Below are 27,416 nucleotides of genomic sequence, written 5' to 3' on the forward strand. Positions count from 1 at the left end.
AGTCCTGGAGGCCTGATCTTTGTATGAAAATTATTGCCTTAGTCAACTATTAGATGCTCAATCATTTTCAATTCATCTTCGGATCTAAGAATTATAATCCTGAACTTACACTGACCTTTCTAAAAATGTGGTCTAAAATATCTAAATTTTTCAAGAAAATACCTGAAACAGAGATTTTCAGGTTAATTCTCAACTAGCCAGAAAGCCCCACTGAATGGAATTGCTTGCTTTCAAACACTGTGGTGATCTGTGTACCTGTCCTGGATTTCTATACAGCACTACCAGTTTCCTCCTAACTGTCTACATGCATGGACCCTAGGCTCATTTCACTCCAAGAAACAAACAAGCCTTCCAATGAATTTGCTTTACCTTTTAATAAGCAGATGGAGGGAGTCCGTTATGCTTTCCATGAGTTTGATGACTTCAGGGTAAGTAAGGTCTGCACAAGGGTTACCATTGATGGACACCACTTCATCCCCAACACACAGCCCGGAGTCCGATGCCTTGCTCTGACTTCGAATCTGAGAGGAAGAGGAGGGAATAAAAAAGGCAATAGAATCACATAACTGGCGGAAACTAAGGGAGAAGGCCTGGAGATCTGGAAATTATAAATCTAACCCTGACTTCACAAACACACACACACACACACACACACACACACACACACACACCCCTACACACACACACACTCACCCATACACACACACACACACACGCACACCCCTACACACACACATACCCCTACACACACACACACCTACACACACATATATACACACACACATACACATACAGAGGCATGCACACATATACATGCATACACACATGCATACAACAGACACATACACACATGTACACACAAGCAATTTATGACTTACTACAATACAATAGCATCATTTACTTCATAATATTATAAGGAAATAGGAAATGGGCAAACCAAACCATGGTGAAGGAGGCAGAATTTTAAAAAATGGAGAATGGGGAAAAGGAGGAAGGCACTAGATGTTTCTGTGGATGCAGGAAGTGGCCTCAGAAGCGTGGAGTATTGACTGCAGGAAGCTGATGTTGGAGATGGCAATGCAGACACATGAAATGCTGAAAAGCTCCCAGTACCCAAGGAAAGCATGTGACTGGGATATTAAGGAGTAAGTCCAAGGAAGAAATCTTTGATTAAAATGAGCCATTCAGCCAGGCATGGTGGCAAATGCGCTCCAGTCAGTTTTGTTCTACATAGATTGGTCCAGGTCAGCCTGGATAGACCATTTCAAAACAAAAACCAACCAACCAATCAGACAGACAGTCAAACAAACAAACAAAACCAGTCAGGACAAAGAATGAAGGACACATTTTACAAAAAAAGACAAAATGGTGGTAATTAGAAATAATTAAAAATAGAAACAACAGCCCGCATCTAAGGCTGTTAGAAAGTCAACCGATCACAAACCTAGAAGGGACTCCAGAACAGTAGTGTAACGGCAGATGCTGGGGGCTAGCATCCTGTGTAACGGTGATCCTGCTGAAATGCTCTATTATTTACCTCAGCCCACCTTCCAGGCCAGTTTCTAGCTCCCCTGAGCAGTGGCCCGGGGGACCGATAGGCTTGACTCCCTTGCATCCTGGCTCTTGGAGGTTGGAGTTGGTCAAGAGAAAACACTAGCAGTAAACAGTTCAAAGAGCGTGGGGAAGGAGAAGTAAGGGCTACGGCCTCCCTCTGGGTCTGCTGAACTTTGATTTGGCAATGGCTCTGCTCTTTGGTCTGCATAGTTCTAATTCCTGTCAGTGTGTTCCGTGGCCCATGCTTTTGCTGTGTTCCAACACTGCTGCCCTGTCGACTTGAGTCTTTAGGCCTAGGAGGTGACCAGGCCCCAGAACGTTGGGATGAATTCCGTAACCTTCACGGCCCAATCTTAGTCAGAGGTTCTTTCTCAACAGTCAAACGTCAGAGTTTTAAGCCAGCTTCATGAACTTGCAGAGCAAGATGAAAAACTGATTCTTAGAAGATAAACAAGTCCCCGGCATTACGGAGCTGTCTATCTTGAGAGCATGTGTTGCTCATCGGGAAACGTGCAGTTCATCACGGCGCTGACCGCTGTCAAGTGGAGCTTTTAACGGAGTCTGAGTAAGCGGAAGCATCGGAGTCATCAACATTCCTTAGGCGTGTTCGTCCGTGCTACATTCCCAACTAACTACCGTGACTCTGCTTCACTGACCTCCATGTTTGTCTGCAAAACAGAACTAGAGTACAAGAGCCATGGACTCCCAGAACTCTGGAGTCTGAGGCAGAAGGACTCCTGTGAGTGAGAGAGACACTGCCTCAAAAAGAAGGGTAATAGTTTCCTTGCCACGTTGTTCTCCTAAAAGACCAATTTTATTTATTTTTCTTTTAAAAATTGGGTTGATTTTACCTCTTTGGGAGTGTTTTCCTTTCCTGTTTTCTTTCTTTCGTTTTTTGAGAGAAAGTTTACAAAGCTGGATCTGGTAGCAGTTGGGGGGAGGGGAAGGATTATGAACACATATATTGTATGAAAGGAAAAAATACCAAAGAACAGACTAGGACAGGGTAAAAAAATAAACCAAGTACGATCTTCAGTTCGAGAAGCAAAACCAATTCTAGATAGCACAGAACAGACTAAGTGAACCATCAGTGCAGATGTCTGTCAAAGGAATGAGATGACTCCACTCCTGCCCTGGCTAGTGTACTGCGTGTGTGACAGAGGCTGACAAAAACAATTCAGTTTTCCCAAGTACTCCTCAGACAAGGTGTGCAGCATAGCAGGTACACTTCCAAGACACACACACACACACTCTCTCTCTCTCTCTCTCTCTCTCTCTCTCTCTCTCTCTCTCTCCATCTATCCACCATCCCTCTCTCTCTATCCATCCATCCATCCATCCATCCATCTATATCTATTTATCTATATCTATCTATCTATCTATCTATCTATCTATCTATCTATCTATCTATCTCTATCTACCTACCTATCTATCTTTTTACCTATCTACATATTTATTATGAAACGGGATCTCTTGTAACACAGGCTGGCCTTGAACTCCTGATCTTTCTGCCTCCACTACCTATGTGCTAAGATTTTAAGCCTGTGCCTCCAACCTGGGGCTGAAACTTTTATTTGGAACTGAGCTAAGAAAAGAATCATTCACTTGTGTGGCCTCTGTTTAGCCGATGCGGTCTGCTGGATGATGTTTTTCTGGTTCCTCAGTTCCCTGGCTGTTATTGAAAACTAGACCCAGCTGAGATCCTAGGCACAACCCAGCTCCTTTCTTTCCTTATTAAGCCAAGTGCTGCCAGTCCCTTAGGCAGCCAGTTCCTCCCCATTCTTGAGGTCACTACTGGGCGCCCTTCCCAAACTCCGCCCTTCCAGACTTGTCAACAGTGCTGTGTGATATTTATTGAATAAAAAACTTTTCCTTTTGGACGGTTGTTCTTACCCTTAGGAACAAATCACCATAAAAGTAAAATGCATTCCTGGTGGCAGCTCTGGAAGTATTCCTACACCAATAACTTGTCAGGATTGAGGGCTTTAATCCCGGGGCCGAGTGCTTAGGAAGCTGCATACCGATGCTATTCCACAGGCAGAAACCAGCCGCTGTGCAGTGAGGCTAAGCCAGTGCCACAAAGTTAGAAAACCCACAGCTACAAACATGGAATGGTATTCTTCACCTCTCATTCTTTCCTGAGAATGTAAACATCTCAGCTCTTTCAGAAAACACTGGTAGGCCAGAGCCTGTGCTGGATATGTCCCTGGGCATAGATTTTTTTTTTATTGCATTAAATTATGAAAGATTATACTGAGGTTTTGAACTATATGGTTTTAAACTACTGTTTTCTATAAAACAATAAACATTTATTCAGAATATGGGGAAAAGGTATTTTTTAGAGAGATCATTTAAAAAGTACATACTAAGAAAAAAGTGCACGTGTGCCCCAGGGATGTGGCTCAGTGGCGGAGCCTGCATGTGGGCCTGGATTCTACGCAGGGTAAGGTGGGGAATCGTGACTAAAACTTAACAAGGATTAACCTAATAAAGTCTGTTTAGTTGGACTGGATAAGAAAAAGGCAGAAGCAGAACTCATGATTTGGGGGCTGGAGAGATGGCTCAGCGGTTAAGAGCACTGACTGCTCTTCCAGAGGTCCTGAGTTCAAATCCCAGCAACCACATGGTGGCTCACAACCATCTGTAATGGGATCTGGTGTGTCTGAAGACAGCTACAGTGTACTCATATACATAAAATAAATAAAACTTAAAAAAAAAGAACTCATGATTTGGGTTTTCCGAGACTCCATTCACATTTGTCCACTGGATGAACAACCTATTACTAAATAATTCTGGATATTGAGTGTTTTATTCCTTGTTTATTGAAAACATGTTTTTTGATACAATATGTTCTGAATTTAGTTTCCCCTCCCCCACCAAGTTCTTCCTAGATACCACCTCCCTAAATCCATACCCTTTCTCTTTCTTATTAGAAAACAAGCATACATTTAAAAAATAGGACAAAACCAATATTACTTTTCAATTCTGTAAATGTCTTCTTCTACTTCTGGGCTTAGTGGAAGACAAGTTGATGTTCTTACGTGTGTCTGTGTGCACCGGTTGTATGTTAGTCAATTGCATGGAAAAAAAAATCAAGCCTCAGGTAGGCATGTAGTTGGAAATGGAATACTTTAATAGGAATAAAATAGTTCTGGATAGTTTTCTTTCATATCAAATCAAACCCAATAGATCCTAGTTTCTAGTGTTACAATGTGGACTCTGACACGGCTGCAATGAGCTTTCTTTATATTCTGTGGAATTAAAAAGCCATTGGCCCATCTGGGCACAGAGGCTCACCTCACTTGAGGGGATGAGGCAAGAGAACTGCCATGAACTCCGGGTGAGCTGGACCACGTAGTCAATACTGGGCCAGCCTGGGCTATAGTGTGAGACTATGTCTCATAGTAGAGAATGGAAAAGGAAGAGGACACATTTCACATCTTGGATGGGTATTTTGTCCAGGTGTGATTTTGGGATACTGGCCATTTGGGAAGTATTCATCCATTACATGTTTTGTTAATACTATAAATACCAATACATTTCCTTGTATCAGAACAAGGTGACAACTCTTGCTTATCAAGGATAAGGTACCCTTCATGAGGAAACAGCCAAATTCACAATGGCTTATGAGACTGTCTCAGAATCCTATTTTTCCCTTGAAAGATCAAATATCATCAACTGTTTTGCTTGAGTGATGATCTTGATTTCCCTGTTTTCTAGAAAACGCCTACAAAATACTCAAGTATAGACAGCCACATTTGTCAATTATTCTTAAAAAATAACGTCCCAAAACAAAATGGATAGTTCAGTTTTTAATCCAAACACTTTCAAACTCACGCAAACCGATATGCAAATTCAGGACTCATGCCCCATACTTTGCCTACGCTTCTCATCTTGCCACACAAAATGCTAAGAAGATGTGTGCTCGTAACAAATGCCAACAGTTAAATGCATGGCACAGAGGGGCAGAATGACCCCTGGGAACATCACTCACCATTACTTGAATGACCCGTTGCTAGTGGCTTTGTTTATACTTGCTTTTCCACCATCACAGTACAAACTCCAATATGATCAGAAAAGACAAAAAAGGACTGTATTATAAAAGTATTATAAAAGTCATTCTTGTCTTCAGCTTCTCGGATGTTATCAGAAGTCTGTACATTGTGCTTTGAAAGGCATGAAGAGCTGACATGCAGAGCGTCCTTGGCCTCTTGGGTAACTAAGTTAGGTAGGAGATGCTCCATTACAGGCAATCAAAGAGCAAATAAATCCCAGGATGAGCTGGGGACACAACATTGACAGAAGCCAGCAAAGGGTGGGTGCCTTGAAGACCTGTGTGCTGGGGCGGGAAGCGTGAGGTGAGCACTTGTCAAGCATGTGTGCTGAGAGAGCATGCCTAGAGCCAACCACAAATTTAGTTTTAGAGATCACTCTGGCAACCTAGGGCATCAGAGTCTTTGGTACAAAGGAGAAAAGGGGAGATCTTCACTGTCCTAAAATGCCAAGTTTGTTTAGAAAAAAAAAGTTCTCATTCGGTTTTCTAAAGATGGCTATCAAAAATTCCGTGACAGTGGATATTGCAGTGCAAAGACCATCACATCTTCTTCAGTCTGAAGGAAGCCTTGGATATACTATGTCTGCAACAAATGTACACTGAGCAGATGACAAATGGGATAATTAAATTGAATACAACCCTCAGACCCTGGCATTCTCAAGCATACTACTTTCTATTAATTCTTCATTGTCTTTTCCGGTATGCGTGGCTTTTACTATTAAAACATGACGGGGCCGATAGGGTCCCAGTGTACTCGTCGTGGAAAAGAAGTGGTTCTATTGAACACCAGACAGCAAAAGTAAGTGAATTCCCTCTGGAAAAGCATCTGACTTCAACACAGAACAAAACTATGGCTGGTCCTGGCAGGGCTCCATTTACGCTTCTGTCTGTCTGGCCCAATGAGAAGAAAAGTCACAAGGCAGTCGGTTAAACCTAAAAACACCCACTCCGGGTAACCTGGCTGCAGTTTCTAGAAATGAACACATACAGAGAAACGGAGTGCACCGTCGGGTCCAAGGCACCATCACAGTTGCCAATGGGTTTGGCAATGCCTGCTTATCTTGGCAGATCCAAGTGAGCAAGGCTGGGTGGTGAGAGAGACTTCCAAACCAGGCACGTCAAGAAGAGAGTCCAAGATCCTGCCAGCTGACCTCTGCGCTCATGAGGTAGCACTGGCGATGAAGGGTGGAACCCGCCATGTTCCTTGCTGGGACTGGCTACAAGGTCTCCTGTTTATTCTAATCAAGGAACGGCTGAGTGGATGTCATCATCTTGCCTAAGGGATCCTGGGTCATAGCCAGTCAAGGAGAGTGGTGCAAAGGCAGACAAGAACCCTTGGCTGCTCTTATCAGCCAGTCTCAAATCTGTGAGCAATTTGTAAGGGAAATGCAGTTGGAGCTCAACACTTTGTTTATGTTAGTTCATTTGATTAATTTGCTAATCATACTATCTGTTGGATAACCTGATCACAACATGATACTTTGTTTTCCATAAAACACTTTAAAGAAACATGTTAGGAGCTCTCTCTCTCTCTCTTTCTTTCTCTCTCTCTCTCTCCCTCTCCCCCCCCCCTCTCTGTGTATGTGTGTGTGATTTTAATAAGTTACCTTTTCCATGAAACTATATTATTAATTTTACTCAATTGATTCTATTTTTCAAAGGACTAGAAGATGAATATATCGTCATTATTTTTATGAATTTTTGGCGTGTCTCTTTAACTATATGACTTTTATTTTTCTAAAAAACAAAACAAAATAAAAATCGAAGGTATTCCAAAGCCAAGACTCTGTGGGTGAGAACTGGCAAACAACATAAGCTGGCACGCTGCTCAGGTCCAGCCTCCAACTTGAAAAACCAAAGCCCTGATTTTGAGCATAAACAGATCATGAATGCAAAGAGTGAACTTTCAAAGCTGTTACGTACAACTTCCATCCACACAAAAAGCCCACGGACCATTTGATTATACTTGCGCCAGAGCATAATGGGAAATCACAACACGCACAAATTCAAATTTACCTTAAAAACCAAACCAAACCAATTACATCTAGTTCTGTATATGCGTGCGTGTGGGGGCACATATGTACGTGGGGGAGCCCACAGAGACTAGGAGGAAGTATCCTGTCCTTTGAGCTGGAGTTCTAGGGATTTGTGAGTCAGCAGATACGGGAAGTAGAGATAGAGAAGTTTTCCTAACTTCCGAGCCATCTCTCTAGCCCACAGCTAAAACTTTCATTCATAAGATGAGTTGTGCTAAAAACAAAAGATGCCCATTGACCATATTAACAGGGTGTGGACAGGTCTTCAAGAGCAAACAAAAGACTTGGAAACAGAGCCGGGAATATCAAAGCTGTCAGTCACCATCCCAGCCCAAGATAGCAGGTTCTTGGATGTGCAAGGTTGCTGACAGATGTGGAGTAGAGGTGACCTTGGTGTAGCAGACACTGGTGAGCACAATAGGTAGGTGGCTGTCCTTTCAGGTCATGAGCTGCAGTCACAGGGCTGTCCTGGGCAGGGTAGAGAAGGCTAGAGTCTGGATCAATGAGAAGAAACCAGCCTGTTTCGCAAGGTGCTTAGGAAACCATTAACCACGGTGTGATTTAAGTAATGTTTTCTCTTACTACCTTCTGTCACAGTCTGAAAATGTTGAGCAGAGTCCATTTCCCTACCTCAGTCACTGCTGAGCCTAATTAGCCTCATTTCCAGGTATTAATAGCCCAATTTCATCTAAAGCAAGATGTCCATTTCTTACACATTTCAAACATTCTCCCTAATTCAACGTTCCCTGCTCATAGATGCTGTGTGAGGCGGAGGCCTTCCCCACAGGCAGCTTCTTGTTGTGCTTCACCCTCTGACCCACAGCTGGCTTTGCCGGATGCAGGGTGCTGGTTTCAAAGCTCAGGTTAATGTCTTTTGGTATCGCTGGGTCTTGTTTTTATTCCTTCCCTCGACTGCTGACTCTCTTTTGTGAGTTTTGAGGCCAAGGGCCACCTCTCCTAGTGAAGATGATTCACCCTCTCAGCCTTCACGGTTCTTTCCCAGCTCCATTCTTTGTGGTTCCCAGCCGCCTCTTTGCAATAGGTAGTAATCTGAGCAGAGTCTCTCCACCCTAGCCACTGCCTGGGGAAACCCTGTACAGCGACCACCCCTCACCTGATTACCAAACAGATGGGAGCAGATCCTTCCGCTGTGTCCTTTCTAACCTTCCTTTCATGGGCTTCCATGACCTTCCAGAAGGCCCAGTCCACCGTCTACCTCATCAACCGGGAGAATCACTTATGCCCCTTGTCAACTGGGGGAAAAAAAATCTTTTTCTGCCCTACAGAAATTCCCTTTGAATTTCTGGCTTCCTCACACAGCTCCTGAAGGTCTCACTAGCTGACTGGCATGCGCCCTCTTTAGAAACAGAGGCAGGGCCAGGACTCTGTAAAACCTGGGACGCTTTAGGAATCCCCAGACTCAGGAATGAAGAGAAGGAAGATTTCAGCGCAGCAAAATGAAACCAGAGTTAATGTTCAACATCCTCAATGAGTGGAGTTTTAAAGACAAAGTCCTTTCCAGGGCTTTCTATGCAGCCCCAGCCCTAACCCGACTCAGGAGACATGGTTCTTGATCTTGCTTTTACAGCTTTAGTATTTTGTCCATCTTTGTGGTATTCACATTATTTTTCAAATATTGAATGAAATACTTCTTTTGCTAACTCTTGAAGTCCTGTAGACTGTAGAGGGCACGATGTCCATGCTTACATGTACCAACAGAAAAAAAAATTGTAAACACACAGGATTTTCTTCTCAATGGTAGAGATGTGCGTTCTTGGTTTTCATCCAGAAGGCTGAGAATGGATGCATTAACAACCTGGTAACTTTTGCTGTTCTATAAAGTCAGGCCTTGCCTGAATCCCCCTTATTCTGAGCATTGTTTCTCAGTCAATATAACCCATTTGCATGAAAGGATCCTATGTACTTTGCAAAAGAGTTTGCTGCTATGCTTATTTCAAGCTGATCCTCCACAGGCCCTTATCCTGAGCGCTGCTTTTCAATCAACAGAACCCATTCTTGTGGAAGAGGTCACAGGTGCTTTGCTCAAGACATGTACATTGCAAGGGAGTTTCAATGTGGTCATGCTTAATTTTGGTCATGATAGCTGTCATGAGGACAATTTCCCCCAACATTTTACTGTGTTTAAATATGTAAAAAAAATAAACTGCTTGGGGTCAGACTCAAGAGGTTTGTATCAGCCTTGCTAACTAATTTGCACTGAACTGAGTTTCTTGCCTCTCAAGCTTATTTCTCTGCTGCTCGTAGCATTTGCAGGGATCCCGGCAATCCAGACCTCTGTTAATAGATCTTGTTAAAAGGAGGCAGAGGTAGGCAGATCTCTGTGAAATTGAAGCCAGCCAGAACTACATGAGTTCCAAGACAGCCAGAGTGAGACCCTGTGTCAAAACAAATAAGCAAACAAAAACAACAAGGGTTTCTTCCTCCTTTGAGCTGACTTGACTTTTTTGAGGGACGTCTACATCTTGTGTAGACCCTGAGTAATGCATACATGCAGATGAGTGATACCTCCTTTACTTTTACTTGGAGGGAACCAGCGAGAGTGAGTAGAGATTCAGGAGCATTGGAAGGAGGGGGTTTGCAAGAAGGAGAAAATGTCACTTCTGTTGGTTCAAACGTTCTTCGTGGAGAAAATTATACCTTTAGAGGTTAAAGTGGAATGCAGACAGAATCCATCAGTGAGGATCCATCTGGATACCATCTCAATGATTTTATTTTATTTTTTAATGAAAGTAAAATAAAAACGTCATAAGAATGTTTAAAGACGGGAAGGCGTGAAAAGGCACAATTCTGAATCTTGGCATGATTCTCCTTGTGGAATCGGAGTCAGAGTCTGTGTATGGGCTTCGCTCTGTCCACTTAAGGAGTAGAAGGCAGAAGAACAATAGACACAGTTGGTTGCTTGGGCGCCATGAGCTTGTGAAATAAGGCACACTGTGCTTGTAACAAAGGGGTTGATAGAACTGGGCACATTAGGGACGACAATGGACAAACAGTATGAAGGGACAAACAGTCTTATCTTGGAACACTTGGGGCTAGAAGTGCCCGATGGGAGTTGATGACACATAATTAATGAAGGGCCAAGGAACTGTCTTGCAAACCTGCAGGCTCCCATTATATCACTCTGAGACAGTGAGATGGAAAGTCAGCCTAATGGCATACTGGTGCACCCACGGAACCGTGAGTCACTCAACAGAGAAGCTTTGTCCAGTAGATAGCAATAAACTCCCTCCCCTTAAAGCTAAAGGAGCTACTTGGAAGTGGATCTGGGAATCTTCTTAGGGGCATAGGTGATGGATGACTCCAAGGAAACTCTGTTTTCCAGACACAACACATCCTAACTCACAGAGACTGCGGCAGCACACGCACAAGACCTATACAGGTTCCAGTCAGACAAAGGGTCAGCCTAAAGACGGGAAAGTGAGCCAAGAAGCTATTTGCAGCTGGTAACCTCAGTGAAGTGACACTGGGTGCACCCCAGGGCAGGGCACATGCCCAGTGGTAGCTGCTGGCCAACACAAAACAGACTTCACGGATTCGTTCTGTTTGTGTGGGTCCTTAATTGTTTTGTTTTTAATGGAGAGAAAGAATATGACATGGGGTAGGTAGAGATAGGGATCTGGGAAGAGTTGAGAGGAGGTGAGAATGTGACCAAAATATTTTGTATACAAAGTTTTGAAAATAACTTCAAAAACAAAACAAAAAGACAAACAACAACAACAAAAAAAACCAACTTGAAACTTTATTGTTTTTTGATACTAACATGTTGTTTTTTGAAATGTCTGAAATCTCAAACACTTCTCTGTTACTCTGATAGAAGCTCATCTTGAATGTCTCTATGTGTGGCTTGTAGGCATGATTCTATTGCGAACTGTGTAACGTTTACCCTTGTATTACTCAAATGCTGATGTCTCTATCCCAGTACCTGGTTTCAATCTGGATACTGCACTGTGACGAAATGCTTACGTTAAGAATCTCCTGTCTTAAGTTTGTGCAAGCAATGCTCACTCACCATTTATTCTCTGCCTTGTCAATAAAAGGCGGAAAAGCCAATGACTAGGCAATAGAGAGAATAGGGCGGGACTTCTGCCAGCCAGGAGAGGAGGGAGAGAAAGAGAGGGCCTGCCAGGAGCAAGGGGTCCGGGAGACATCAAGGCAGAACACACCCATGAGCACAGTGACAGCACTACGTGCACTCGACTAAAGTTTCAGAAAAGATCACGTGACGTTGGGAGGTGGAGAGCAGTAGTTGGGCGACGAAGAGGAATTTGGGTTTGTGTGCATATTGGATTCTCAAATAATAAGAAGGAAATAACAAGGGAGATAGTCCCTAGGAAAAATATACAGTGTATAATTAATAATTATGTAAGTATTATATAATTGTATAACAATAATTATAACCATCATAATAAAAGACAGGGCCTAATTAGCTCATTTGACCTTAATATCTCTATGTATCTGAGGATGGACTGGAATTTCAAGTTCCTCTGATTCCACCTCCAAAGTGCTGGGACTGTGGGCACGTGGCACTACAACCCACTTCCACTTGTTCTTGATTCCTTTTTGACAGCAAGTATAATTTCCTCCTTATTATTAGATAAATCAAAAGCAAATAGAATCAGCAAATGCTTGTTATACAGGAAGAAAATGATCTTCAAGCTAATTCATTGTAAACATTATGGCATTTTGTGAGAGCTGAGTAGGGTAGCAACATAAATATATTCAAGCATACTAATAGGCATTAAAAATTAGAATAAAAACACTTGACAAATTAAAAAAAACCTATACAGCAGTCTATAACAGTTGAATTTTTAATGGGAAAATCATATAATTTCTTTAGACAAGGGTCCTAATTTTAGAAAGTGTTTATAAAACAAAATGTTGAGATCATTCTCTTGCTATGAGTCACACCTACTCTTACTTTATTTTACTTTTCTAAGTTGGTATTTTTTTATTCTCTTTTTTTTGGACTTTTTTCTTTGCTTTTATTGGACATTTTCTTTATTTACAATTTAAATGTTATCCCCTTTCCGGGTTTCCGCTCCAGAAACCCCCATCCCTCCCCCTGCTTCTATGACTCTGCTCCCCCACCTACTTCCTCCTGCCTTCCCCGCCCTGGCATCCCCCTACACTGGGGCATCAAGTCTTCCCAGGACCAAGGGCCTCTCCTCCCATTCATGCCAGACAAGACCGTCCTCTGCTACATATGCGGCTGGAGCCATGGGTCGCTCCATGTGTACTCTTTGGTTGGTGGTTTAGTCCCTGGGAGCTCTGGGGGGTCTAATGAAATAGATAGTTTGACAGTGATTTTTCACAATAATGCAATGTCTATAACGCTTTCATCTCATTTATACTTGCTAAGACATTTCAAAGTTTGCATGGAAGAGAAATGAAGGTCAAAGCTGGCTTCCACACACGAGAGGGAACATGTGACCCTTGTCTTTCTGCGTCTGGATTACCTCATTCAACTGATTACTTCCAGATCCATCCATCTACCTTTGGATTTCATTTTTCTTAACAGCTGAATAATACCCATTGTTTAAGTGTTATGTAGTTTGATCAACCATCCATCCACTGGTAGTCATACAGGCTGCTTAGTTTTATGACTACTGAGGCTACACCAACAATGAAATAAGTAAGCAATATCATCGTAGTAGGATACTGAGTCCTGTAGGAATATGCCCAGGAGTGGAATTTCCGGAACATATGGTAAACCTCTTTCTAGGTTTCTGAGAAACCTCCACAGTAATTTCCACCGTCTGCACCAGTTTGCACTCCTAAAAATAGTGCTTAAGGGTTTCTCTTCCCCCACTTTTATACCAGCAGATTTCTTCATGTTATTATTTATCTTGGCTGCTTTAAGAGGGTTACAAAGAAATTATAAATTAGCTCTAATTTGCATTTCTTTGATGGCTAAGGATGCTAAACATCTTTAAAAACATTGCTTGACCATTTGTGTTTCTTCTTTGGGGTTTCCTGTTTGGTTCCATGCCCTAATTTTTAATTTGGTTGCTTTCTTTCTTGACACTTAGTTCTTGGTATATTCCAGACACAAGCCTCGTGCCAGATGTACGATTAGTAAAGATTTTTCCTGTCACATAGGTTGCCTCTTCACTTGGATGATGGCATCCTTCGCTCTTAGCAGGTTCCATTTGTCCCGAGTGTTAATCTTAATCCCTGTGCTGTCAGGGTTCTACTCAGAAAGTCCTTTCCTGAGCTTAGATGTTAAAATATATTCTCTCCTTTCTCTTTAGTGGATTCAGGTACCAAGTCTGAGATCCTGAATCCACTTGGGGTTAAATTTTGTACAGGGTAAGGATCTAGTTCATTCTACACATAACCCCACTTTGGCCATCACCATAACGATTCTATCTTTTCTCCAATGTATATTTTTTTGGCATCTTTTAAAAATTGAGGTGGCAATAGGTGTGCAGATGACTCAAACCCAGCTCCTCGATTCTACTCCTTTGATCAGTGCGTCTGTTCTCAAGCAGGTACAACGCTGTTTGAGTTACTGTAGCCCAGTAGTATTACTTGAAATCAGGGATGGCGATGTCACTGGCAATGCGTTTATTGCTCTGGCTATCCTGGGTCTTTTGTACTTCCGTATGACTTTTGAGATTTTTTTTTCAATTTTTGTGAAGAACTACATTTGACTTGTGATGGAATGCTCACTGAATCTGTAGATTGCTTTTCATAGGAAGGGCACTTTCAGAGTAAGACTGCCAATCCATGAGCATTCAGGGTCCCACAGTGGTGTACATAGAGTTAGCACTAAATTGACTCAGAGATAGTGTGTATATATACATATATATATATATATTTCTCCATATAAGAACTGTTTTATGCCTTTTTTCAAAATCAATATAAACTTAAATTTATTTTCAAGCTGCTACATTGAAACAAAAAATTGAGACTGGGGGAACGAGGGTCTGGGTTTAAGTTCTGAGCACCTACATAAAAACTAGTGGGACGGCAAGCACCTCTAACTCCGGCATTGAGTTGGGGCACAGACAGGAGGCTATCTGGAGCACATTGATCAGCCAACTCTGCCAGGTCTGTCAGCTCCAGGTTCATGGAGAAAAATCTGAACCAAACAGTAATGTGGAGAGTGACCAAGGAAGACAGATGACCTCTGATCCCCACATACACACACGTGCAAGCACACCTTCAAACATTCATGCACATAACCATATGAGCTGGCACCAACACCTTTCCACACACAATTGTACATATGTTTCTAGTGTCCTGTGTTATGTAACGTGCGTATATACTGTGTTACTAAAGCTTTAATCAAGTTAAACATATTTCCTAAACATTAATTGCTTCTTTACCTTGAAAATGTTTAAACCCCTTTTGTATCTCTCTGTAATGCAGAGGACCTCGCTGTTGCCTATAACCGCCTTCTGTAGACACGGATCAGGACCTAACTTCTTGCTTGCCTCTGTCTGTAAGTAACACCCACCCACCAACATTCCCATGTCTGTCCTGGATCCCCTACTCTCCTCAGCCTCAGTAACGACTGCTCTGCCTTCACTTCATGAGATCGACTTCTTACACTCATCTTGTGGGTGAGGTCATACGCTGCTTAGCCTCCTGTACTGGGCTTGTAATGACACCAACTCTCCAGTTCTGTCCACACTGTCACGAATGATGGAATTTCATTTGCTTAGTGGCTGAATGGTATCCCATGTGCACACCAGGATTTCTTCAGCCAAGTCTCAGTCTGTGGTCACTCATATTGCTTCAATTTCTTGGTTTTTTAGTATTGCAATAAATGCGAAAATGCAAGTAGATAAATTTTTGACATCTTATTTCATTTCATTCATATATATATATTTACACACAGACATACACACACAGACATACACTCACAGACATACACACAGACAGACAGACACACACAGACATACACACAGACAGACAGACAGACAGACACACACACACACACACACACACACACACATATATATATATATATATATATATATATATATATATATATATATATATATATATATCCAGGAATTAGACTGATAGATCATTTGGTGGCTCTATTTTTAATTTATAAAAAATTTTAATCCCCATACTGATTTTTTTTAAATGATGGACTAATTTACATTTGTACCAGGGTTCTACCACGTACAGGGGTTTCCATTCTCTACATTCTTGGCAGTGCTGTTATTTCTGGTGTTTAGTTATTTCCTTGTGTGTGTGTGTGTGGGGGGGTAAATAGTTACCTATCTCATGGCAGTAGGGACCATGTCTTTCCATGTGGTGCAAAAGGCTACATGTAACTGCCTACTAAGAAGCTCCTTAACCATCAGAAGCCTTCTATTCACCATGGTGAATTAACAAAGTAACAAGAAAAGAAGTAAACCTGGATATGGGGTGAATCGAGTTGTTTACAAAAAGGTTTTTAGTCATGCACCAAAGGATAAATATAACTTAAAAGACAAGTGGTGGTTAGGGAGTGTCTACATGTGGCAATGACCTGATCATAACAGGCAACTCTGCTCTTCTAGCTCAAAGGAAAAGCCAGAGACATAACCCAGTAGTCTCTGTCTCCCATATCTGTAGCCAACAGATGTACCCACAACAAACATAAAATATTACCATGATTATAATGAGTAAAGGAAAATTAACCAGCTTGTCCCTCTAGGAACTACCCAAAGTTCACTTGTATCATAGACAGAAATGATTCCTTCTTTGTATTGGCACGGCCTTGGAGAGATGAGTGCCACACACTGTGAACTCGTGGTAGTTTTCATTCCCAAAGTGCATTCTTCTGCTTTCTCCTTGAGGCAGCTGTGGTTTGTAAGTCCCGAGAACTTGACAGTCATATGCTTTTCTTAGGAAATCCCCAGGCATTCCCAGGCGTGCAGCCAAGCAACTGACTACTGGGGATTCACATCTTAAATCCCCACTCTGTCCAGAAGAGATTTTGATGCTCAGGCTATTGAATTCAAATTCCTTGGGTAATCTGTGTTCTACCGAAGATGGATCCCATTCCTTTCTGAGCCTGGGAGTGGCATTTGTGTCTCTTCTTCATTGAGCACTCTGACCTCATCTTCAAAACAAAGAAAACAGCACAAGATACGGGGAAAGTAGGGAATAAGGAGAGACAATTCTTAGAAGACACCAAGAAATGTCAACGTCCTCTCGAGAGCGATGTCGGATGCAAGGCACAGGAAGAGGGTGGAATATTAAAAAGCACAAGAGATACTTGTGTCGGTTAAAACCATCTCAGGTGAAACGAACAGTGTAACAGCTTAGTAGGAAACTGAAAGACTGAGAGAGCGTTTTCAGATCCCTCTACAGCCCAACACATTCCAACAGCAAGACCAGTTAAATGAAGTAGAAGCAGCTAAGGGAAGCTAGAAAATGCATACAGATACTTTATGGTCCAAGTAACATAAAGTCAGGATTAGAAAACAAGTGACACAAATCAGCAAGTAAATATTTCAAGGAAAAGGAGTTTCTTAGTTTAAAAAGCCCACAAGATCCGATCAAATGTGTAGCCAAACCCAGGCACAGGAAAATTTGAGAATGCAAATTACTAAGAGAAGAACAGAGGACAAGAATCCCAGTGGCCTGAAACCTCTTGTCAGCAACAGTGGAAGCTGAGACAAGAGGCTGGCTCCTGCAGAACTCCGAGCCTCTGCCCTCAGCTGAGAATGCTGCCTGGTTAAATTATCAGTCAATTGTGAGGGTGGAGCAACACTGCTTCCTCACAAAGCAAGTGGAGAAATGGAACTGTGAAAGTGAGAAAGAAACATAAGAAAAAAAGTGGGGTGTGGAATGTAAGAAATAAGCAATCTGACTCAAGAGAGAGGAAAGGGGAAGCCTAGGATGATGGTGAAGGGAAATCCCAGCAAGATGGCTGTGCACTAGGCACAGTGAATGACCCATCCAAAGTAGAAAGGGCTGAGGACCAGAAAATTTTAAAATGACTCTAAAGCAGATGGTACTGACAAAAGGGCTCCTGATGTATTTTTTTTTCTTTTTTCTTTTTTTCAGAGCTGGGGACCGAACCCAGGGCCTTGCACTTGCTAGGCAAGCGCTCTACCACTGAGCTAATCCCCAACCCCTCCTGATGTATTTTTAAACCTCAGGAGGTTAAAACAGAGGCAGAAGGAACGCCCATTCAGAGCCTGCCCCACATGTGACCCATACATATACAGCCACCCAATTAGATAAGATGGATGAAGCAAAGAAGTGCAGGCCGACAGGAGCCGGATGTAGATCTCTCCTGAGAGCCACAGCCAGAATACAGCAAACACAGAGGCGAATGCCAGCAGCAAACCACTGAACTGAGAACGGGACCCCCATTCAAGGAATCAGAGAAAGAATTGGAAGAGCTTGAAGGGGCTCGAGACCCCATATGAACAACAATGCCAAGCAACCAGAGCTTCCAGGGACTAAGCCACTACCTAAAGACTATACATGGACTGACCCTGGGCTCCAATCTCATAGGTAGCAATGAATATCCTAGTAAGATCACCAGTGGAAGGGGAAGCCCTTGGTCCTGCCAAGACTGAACCCCCAGTGATCATGATTGTTGGGGGGAGGGCGGTAATGGGGGGAGGATGGGGAGGGGAACACCCATATAGAAGGGGTTAGGGGGATGTTGGCCTGGAAACTGGGAAAGGGAATAACAATCGAAATGTAAATAAGAAATACTCAAGTTAATAAGGATTTAAAAAAAAAAAACCTCGGGAGGATATTTACACAAAAGAAAGCGTTTGGGGTATAAAAGGTATGACAACTTAAAACACTAAAAAGAATTGTCACTTTTGCTTGTCTTTTACGCATTGTTTGTCCTGGCTGCCATGGAACTTGATGCAATTCTTTGCCAGAGCCTCCCAAGTGCTGGCATTGTAGGTGTGCAGTAGCATGCCCAGGCTGGTAGCACTAAAGCAGGGGAAAGGGCTGTGTGCAGAAGTGAAGGTAGCCACAGTCCTAACGCTCGCCTGAATGCATCAGAGAGTTTTGCATAGTGAAATGAAAGTGTGCTGATGGGACGAGCAAAGGGGAGTAGAAACCTTGTCAGTGTGGTGTGCAGAGGGAGATCCACCCCAGCACATCCCTTTAAACCCCATGCTTGATAGCTCTGAGTCTGGGAGAATTAAGATTTCTCTAGACCTATGTCTCAGGAGTAGCGTGTGCATGAGTGTGTGTGTGTGTGTGTGTGTGTGTGTGTGTGTGTGTGTGTGTGTATGTGGGGGGGGGAGAAGAAAAAAGGAGCAAGAGTAAAGTTATAATAATCCTCTTTGCAAACAATACGTTTGAATTCTAAAAAGATACATATATATTTTAATTCTTTGAACTTGCTGTTCTTCGCTGCCTCAGGCCTGTCCACCTCCCTCTCCCCTTTCTCCAGCCCTGGCAACACAGATACTGATGAGGTCATGGGCTCTTTATGGGCATGGTATGAAGGTGGCCCAGAAACTTCACACAGCCTTTCAGCAGCACCCCATGCTGCCGGGAAGTGAGAGTGTACATCTTGAGCAATGCTAACTCACTAATCCAGGGCCTGTGTGTGTATGTGTGTGTGTGTGTGTATTGTGCATATGTATATGTGAGTATGTGTATATATGCATATATGCATGTGTATATATGCATGTGTATGTATGTGTGTATGTGAATGTATGTATCTGTGTATGTGTATGTATGTAAATGTATGTATGTGTGTATCTGTGTATGTGTATGTATGTATATGTATGTACGTGTGTATGTATGTGTGTATATGTATGTGTGTTTATATGTATGTGTGTACATGTATGTGTATGTATGAATAGGGGGAGCATACTCATATGTGCTATAGTTTCTTACTTTCCTAGGTAGTCATCAAGAAGACTCCCTCAGCTGAGTCCACTGGGAGAGACTGGTGCAAAGCCTGCCTGAAGTTCTCACCTGCTAGCAAGGTCTTTGATATTGAAAGAAAGGGTGACCTTAGGAGAACACCCCCCTGATCCAGCCCAGGCATCTGCTTGCTGGGTTCCAGGTGGCCTGCTTCCTTAGAGCTTTGCCCCCATCCCTAGTGAGCCTCTTTCTCCTTATTGCCTAAGGAAACCACCTTGCTGCCTAACAGGGTTGACTGGCAAGGGGTGAAATCCCCCTGCCTCTGCTCCTGTTAGCTTCCTATGTGCCCTGCTTCCCAGTCCTGCAACACTTCTATTACCTGTGTCTCCCCTCAAAGCTCCTTTACTTTCCCTTTGTCGGTCTCATCAGAGACAAATATGGCTGCACTGGCCAGAACATCAACATCCCTGCCTCAAAGGCTTGAAAAATTGTCAGCAAGGGCCATTGACGTGAAGCTCTGAAGCAGTGAGGGAGAAGAGGGAACTGTTCTCCACCCGTGCTCAGAACCATTCCTACATCCCGCAAAACATCCACCCCACCTTCTGATCTGGTTGGTCCTCAACGCTGGCTGTCCCTGGAGACTGGCCAGGCAGAGGCATGGCCATCCATGGGCTCAGCATTAGTTGCTCAGATCATCTCTTCCATTCCTGGTTATTTTAATCAGGTAAATGCTAGTTCTGCTTGGTTCTGATCTCCCCATGTTCTGACAGCAGCTAGGCACCATGCTTTCCCAAACCCTTGCCAGATCTCTCAGCAGCTGAGTAAGGACTGCTAAGCCCATTTTGGAGAAGGCAAGACTGAGCCTCTGAAATGTTCTGTGAGTTACCTATAAGTAACCAGAGAGATTAGCATTCTAGCAAGAGCCTGTGCCTATAATTTCAATGACTTTGTTGTAAGCTGGAAAGAAAGAGGTGTGGGGTGGGGAGGAAGAAGAAGAGGAAGGAAAGAAAGTTTAAAAATTCAGGCTTTGATCCATGTACTAGACTGCCACAATAATTCACAGTCTTACAGTGTTGTAGGGTTGTGAGAGGCTTAGGAATTAACACACAAACTGCCTCTTTCCCAGGGAGAACTGGGACTCAGAGACATTAAGATCCTTGTTCAAGGTTGCACAGCCAGAGACCCAGCAGAATCCAGTATAGACCCCAAGGACCTTAATTCTGTTAAGCCCCCTCTCTCATCAGGAAGTAACGTTTGGGCCAGGCTTATGAAACTCAACCAATGCACATTGGAAGGAGGATTTAAACCGAGACACGCCAACTTGTTCAAAATTTTGTTTCACGTTCTATGGCTCCTAAGAAGCACATAATAAACTCTCTTAAAACTTCCCCTGCTAACTTTCTCGTCCCTACACACACTGAACAATCTAAAGAATAGCAGACTACAGAGTTCTAGTCTCTTCATCTTTGGGAAGAGATATACTGCCCAGGATTCAAGAAAAGCCAATTACAGAGTTCTTTTCTCTTCGTCTTTGGAAAGAGATACTCTGCCTGGAAGTCATCAGGGCAGCCTGTGTACTCCGCTAGGCACATACTCTAGAATTGAGGGAAGGCACCAGGTAGGTCAATTAGAGAATATTCAGTAAATGGGGGCATCAGTTTAGACACTGGAGATTTCCCTCAATTATGTGACATGTGCCTTCACAAAAGTGTGGTTACAAACCTGGCCTGGAGGCAAGTCCTAAGTGAACCAAACTATAGCTATAGAATCATGACCTCCCCTCCCACCTGTCAGGAGAGCAGGGTAGGGTACTGATCCTTCCTCATTGGAGAAACCTGTCTTCTCCTCCCCAGGGCAAGTGCAGAGAGGCAGGATCCAGGCATGGCCGAGACCTTGGCAGTGATGAGAAGGGCTTGCCTTCTGTGGTTCACCTCAGTACCAAGTAACACGAGAAGAGTAATACCCAGAGTTACCTCATAGAAATGGACTGAGCTGAGGCTAGGGCAGCCCAAACGAAGGTATTAACGTATCTAAGGAAAGAATGTGTCTTTCTGAATGGGCGGGACAGAAATAGAAATTAGAGAACTGCCTAGAGACAAACTGTGCCCATAAAAGCACTGGCCAGAAAGAAACCTCCCCCAAGGAAGGGCTGGCTGGCCCAGGGCCAGAGCAGGTGAGAGATACCTGAGGCCTGAAGTCCAGTGAGCAGTGGCCCAGTCTCTGAGCCTCCCTCTAGTAGCATGCCAAGGGAAGGAACAGCAGCCCCAGAAAATGCAAGTATTCAGTGCTGCTCATGTTTTTTTCTTTCCCCGTGAAGACAGAAAGAAGACTTGTAGTTAACTCGTTTCTCTGTCCTTGGGCAGTAGCTACTGTTAACGTTGTTAGAATGGCGGTGGGTGTGTTGGCTTCAGAATAGGCTTGAGGGCCACGCCCCAGCTATGCTATAATTGTGTTGCTACATTTCTCCTAAGTTTTAGTTAAAATAATCGACTCCTGGTTTGCTTATATTTCATAAACCTGCATCTCTCTCTGTAAGAACAAGTATGACTTTCACTTCCTTATCGAAGTCCAGGTAGTTAAGTATCAATAAGTGGGAGGGGTAAGATATATTCATGTTCTCTGTCAATGGCCTAGGTGAGACACGTGTGACTGGAACCATGGTGAAGCCGTCAGTTCAGTAAACAAAACAACGCAGCTGTCGAAAAATAGAGATTCAAATTGTTGGGAAGCCAGTGTAGAGGAACTGGAGTCTGAGCCCGGTTTTGGCAGAGAAAAAAAAAAAAACTTCATCAAGATGAGCAGAAAGGGGAAGAGTGTTCAAAGCAAATGGAACGATATGTGCAAACTCCAAAATGTGTGAAAAGACTCACGATCCAGAACAGCTCGGGGCTCCTGAAATGTGAAGCAGGAGGCAGAGAGCCACAGAGACAAGGTCGGAGAGGCAGGAAGGATGAAAACCTTGTCCAGAGTTAGGACTGTTTGCAAGTTCCATGCTAGGAAATAGGAGTCAGTGAGGGTTCTTCAGTACAAATGAGGCCATGTCCTGTTGGCTTGCTTGCCCTTGGGCCAGCACTTTGAGAACCAGTGTGGACAAAGGAACTGACACACAGCAGAAGAAAGCAGGGTTAGGCAGACCTGTGGGGTAACCGAAGGAGGGCATTAGGAAGGGTCCAGGTTGGAACTCCCCAACAGAAGCTGAAAGTGTGGTACCAACACGAGCTGCACTGGCAGTCCTAAGCTTCTCAGAAACCATCTTAAAAGCAGAAACCAGCAAACGTCATACTTGTCTCAATCCCGGCCTATGGCACAGACATGCAACGCAAAACACGAAAAACATAATCCTGGCTCTGCCCTGGTTACACTAGAACTGAATTCAAGACTAGTCTGAGGAAATTAGCAAGACACTTGTCTCCAGGATAAAACAGGCTGGGGACAAGCTCTTTGGTAGAGCATTTGGCCAGCACACAAAAGGAGTTAGGTATTATCCTCAGTATCAACAAGAAAAAAGTACTATCAAACATTTAACCCTATATATCTATAATATTCCTTCAACATATTGAATAAAAAAATTAATGAAATGTTTACTTTATTTTGTCATAGGTCTTCAAAACGATGTATTTAACCCTTATAGTACAGCTCAGTTTGTACCCACTGTAGCTTACGTACTAAGAAACATTTATGGTTACAGTCCCTGAATTAGACAAGACCATTCACGAATGTTCCTGAGGCCAGCACTGAAGGGTGGGTGATGTTTGTGGTACTCTTTCCGATGAATCTGACAGAACTTAGGAACTGGCATTAATGATGAAATGCTAAGTGAACATGAAAAATTTTAGCTTAGAAGAGTTTGTGGATAATGAGTTCATCAACGAAGCCAGGAAAACAAGTTCAAGGAAGAATTTATTTAGGATGAATTTGATTGGGCTCAATTTGTATGTTCATGTATGTATGTGTGTGTGTGTGTATATCTGTATGTGTCTGTGTATGTTGGAATGCAACTACAACTACATCACATGTGTGTATATGTATGTCTGTGTATGTGTGTGGGAAAGAGAGAGAGAGAGAGAGAGAGAGAGAGAGAGAGAGAGAGAGAGAGAGAGATGAGAGATATCTCAGGTCTAATGAATATAATAATGCTGACACATATTCTTTATAATGATTGTGTATTTCCAATATGCACTATGAGTACCAATATGAGACTCCATTACTAGCCTTCACAGTACAAATGATAAAAACTGAGGCAAAGACACAAGTCTTTTGTCCCACATACCATAGTTATCAAGGAACACAAGTAAGATTGAAATCTCGGCAACAGCTGGCAGTATGTCATGGTGGGAATAGCATGTGTAGGACCATCAGCACCCCAGTAACTGAATAAGTGAGCCTTGGAAGTGTGGCTTAGATATAGCTTACGTACAGTTAGACTTTGGTGCCTACTTCTACTGACCCATTAAGTGAAGGGAATCAGTCAAGTTCAGGTTCAGTTACTCCTTCACTTACTGTGTGTGTTTTTAGCAAGTTATATAATCACAAATTCTGTTTCCTCACTTGTAAAACACTTGTACAAGTGTTAGGGCTAACTCATGGGTTTTAGAAGGAATAAATGACACTGCAGATAACCAGTAAATGGTATCTGCATGTTTCTCATAGACACTTAGGCTTAGAGACCAATGTGCATCAGAATTTATATTTTCCTTCAAGTATTCAATGACATCATGGTTCTGAAGTTCTGGAGAAATGAGTTAGTTCTTTAAGAATAGGAATTTAAGAAACCCTTAGCCATGCTAACCAATAACGAGAAAGAACCTAAATGAACACAGTTAGAAATAAGGGGGATGTTACAACAAATACCAATGAAATTCAGAAAATCATTGGGACCCAATCTACAAGACATGTATGATGTTTTCGAGGCTTATGTCCTCCCAAAGTTAAACCAAGATAGATGATTTAACAAGAATATATAAAAGAGACAACAGATCTATAATGGCCAGTGATATTGAAATGACATCTGAAAACATCTCAACCAAAAGAAATCTGAGTCAAGACGGCATCTCAGGAGAATTCTTCCAGACCTTTAAAGGAGATCAAACAGCAGTCTATCTCAAACTATTCCATATCACGGGGTGGTAGTTGGAATGAGAATGCCCCCCACAGGCTTATGTATTTGAATATTTAGTCACCAAGGAATGGAACTAGTTGAAAAGATTATAAGGATTAGGAGATGTGGCCTTATAAGCTCATCTTTTCATTGCTCTGCGATTTAATGACCAGTAAAGATCTCATCAGTCAACGGTTCATAGGAATCTTCCTAAAACCCAAGAGAATTGAGCGATGGGCTCCCGGTATAACACATCTTCTGTAAGATCATCTCGTTCTTACGTAGGTACGCAAAGGCTTTGACTTCAAAAGTCAAACATCTAAAAGAAATAAAATAAAACTGAACATCGAACAGTCAAACTCTTAAGGAAGGACGTACTGTTCTAGGGTACTGTTAAAACCCCCTGAGTTAGCCCTAACCCTTGTAGTTTTACAATTGAGGAAACAGAATTTGTAATTACATAACTTGCTAAAAGACACACACAGTAAGAAAAGGAGTAACGGAACCTAAACTTGGCTGATACCGGGCTCCCCAGACTTGATGTCAGTTTTGCATCACTTCTAGCCATTTCTGTGTCCACTGTCATTGACACTGCAATCTACCAAACTCTAACCCCCGCAACCCCAACACCAGATGATGAGCTGCTGGGTGAAGTGCATTTGAAGCAACGTCACCTCTCCCTGCTTGGTTGTGACCCAACGGCATTCCACACCCCGCCAAAACAACCTTGATTCCGTCCTTGCCCCCTCCTGTTCCACTTAGGAGTTAGACAGCCTCCCTCTATCAGGGTGGCCTGAGCAACACACTTGCTCTGAATGTGCAGCCCAGAACATTCCCATCTGAAGTTCTGACAAGGGGACCCACCTAGGAAGCCGTTCCTCTGCTACATATTCCTGTGGCCACAGACCTGCCTTGCCCACAGGCCCAGGGAAGACTATGACATGTGTTTGTGGATCTTGGGCTGGCCCAGCTGACACAGACATTAAGTGTATTTTTGGCAGCCTGCCTCATCCTCTGGGCAGTTTAAACACACTAGGGAAGAGAATTAGATTCTCTATGAAACTACCTGTCCATGAGAAGACACAGAGGAGCCTAATATGGGGTCAGAGCTGGCTCTGAGGCCTCCCGGGATAGCCAAGTGTTTGATAAGAAAGCAGCATCGGGTCTCAGGGGTCGTCACCCGACACTTCTATCACTGTAAGCTCAGGTGTTACATCTGTTAATTGGGTATAATTCACCATCAGAACATAGCTGAGCATTCTTGATTTGAATCATCAGACACACCTTTAAAATTAGAAAAAAAAATAGTTCAAAACAAAGACCTGTAAGGAAGGAGAAAACCTGCTAAAATCAGTGATCAGATTTCCAGACCTCAGAACACTTGCTGCGGTAGAGATCACACGGGGTGGGGATTGGGGGTTGAGTTTGAAGAGAAGTGTGCTTGAAGAGCAAAGTGTGTGGGGGGGGGAAGGAAGCTGCTGAGTTACACTGCAGTGTCAGTGAGTGTATGGATCCAGGATGAGAGTGCTCAGCCCTCGGTGTCAGAGAGCCACGCAGGTAGGCAGCAAGCCGCCCTCGATGATAGATCCAACAGAACGTGTTTAGATCCTGAGTTTGCAAACAACAAGCAAGAATCCCCGAATAATGAGATAGACACATTTAAAGGAAAATTTTGGAATAAAATTTAATCCACTCAAATTAGGCATATTTCCAATGGCTGGTCCTCCATCTCTGTTTCCATTGCACTTCTACCTTGTAAAGGATGCCTTCCCTTCGTGAGTCTTGTTTTTGTCGTTGCTATAGGCCGTTCTAGAGATTTAGGCTAGAATCTTAGGCATGCCAGACAGAATAGTGTAGCCAGTAGTGACACTTACTGCAAGTCCGATGACCCGAGTTTGATCCCTGAGTGCCACATGGTGGATGAAAAGTGCTGCATTGCTACTTTCTCAGAGAGAAAAAGCCAGGGTGAGTGAGATGGCTCGACAGGAAGAGTGAGTGCTGCTAATCTGACAACCTGAGTTCAAACCCTGGGCTACTATTCAGAGAGAGGGAACCAACTTCAGCAAGTTGTCTTCTGATCATCATGCTGCCCGAGCATGCTCTGTCCCCTCAACATGCATGCAGAATAAAATCATTTAATAAAAAGAAAGAAAAGAAAGAAAGAAAGGAAAACAAGAGTCATTGAAATAGGCCAGGACTCAGCTTTAAAAATTCAGGTTAAGGTCTTGAAATCCATGTCTTGCCTGTGGAGTTTCAGGTTTAGACACAGGGCGTTGCCTGGCCCAGGCCGAGTCGTGGAAGTGTCTCAGAACATGAGAGAGTCCTCTCTCCCCCTCCCAGCTCCCAGCTCATTGCTCTGATGCTCAATTCTTCTGGAAGCAGCTGGGTTCTACATGAACCAGTACCATGTCTCTCTTTCACCATTACCCTACCCCTGACGTCTGGCACAGCTTCTAGTACATACATAATGCTCTTTAACTATTTTATGGACAAATTATTAAGAAGGAAATAATTTTATTCTTTATGATGACAAACAAAAGGGTTACCTCCTGTGTGAAGTCTGCTCTTTAATTCATGCTTGCCCATAAATATATAACACTCAGGGAAATAGAGTGTGCACTGTATGTGTTATATTTTGCATTCTATTCTACTCTACTCTACTCTACTCTACTCTACTCTACTCTACTCTACTCTACTCTACTCTACCCTACCCTATCCTATCCTATCCTATCCTATCCTATTCAGTCTCTCAACAGAGGCATCAGCTCAAAACGTTCAAGCCATAGAGCAAAAATAGATGGTCACATCTGCATCCAAATCTAATTCTCTTTTGCAAAAATCCCTTTTCATT

At 43.0% G+C, this 27,416-nt stretch overlaps 1 protein-coding gene and 1 long non-coding RNA gene across 2 annotated transcripts in view; one reads left to right on the forward strand and one right to left on the reverse strand.

Annotated features, from left to right (window-relative positions):
* Window positions 1–27,416, reverse strand: part of Synpo2 (synaptopodin 2) — a 154,160-nt gene that overhangs the window by 45,995 nt on the left and 80,749 nt on the right. Inside the window, exon 2 of the mRNA NM_001191963.1 lies at window positions 370–521. Within this exon, the coding sequence (NP_001178892.1) occupies window positions 370–521 (152 nt within the window). The remainder of the gene's footprint in view (window positions 1–369; window positions 522–27,416) is intronic.
* Window positions 14,032–18,460, forward strand: LOC134485960 (uncharacterized). Its single transcript, XR_010064424.1, has 2 exons — window positions 14,032–15,112; window positions 17,683–18,460. It is a non-coding gene; the product is annotated as an uncharacterized LOC134485960 (long non-coding RNA).

The sequence above is a fragment of the Rattus norvegicus genome, chromosome 2 (assembly GCF_036323735.1).
Source record: "Rattus norvegicus strain BN/NHsdMcwi chromosome 2, GRCr8, whole genome shotgun sequence".
NCBI lineage: Eukaryota > Metazoa > Chordata > Mammalia > Rodentia > Muridae > Rattus > Rattus norvegicus.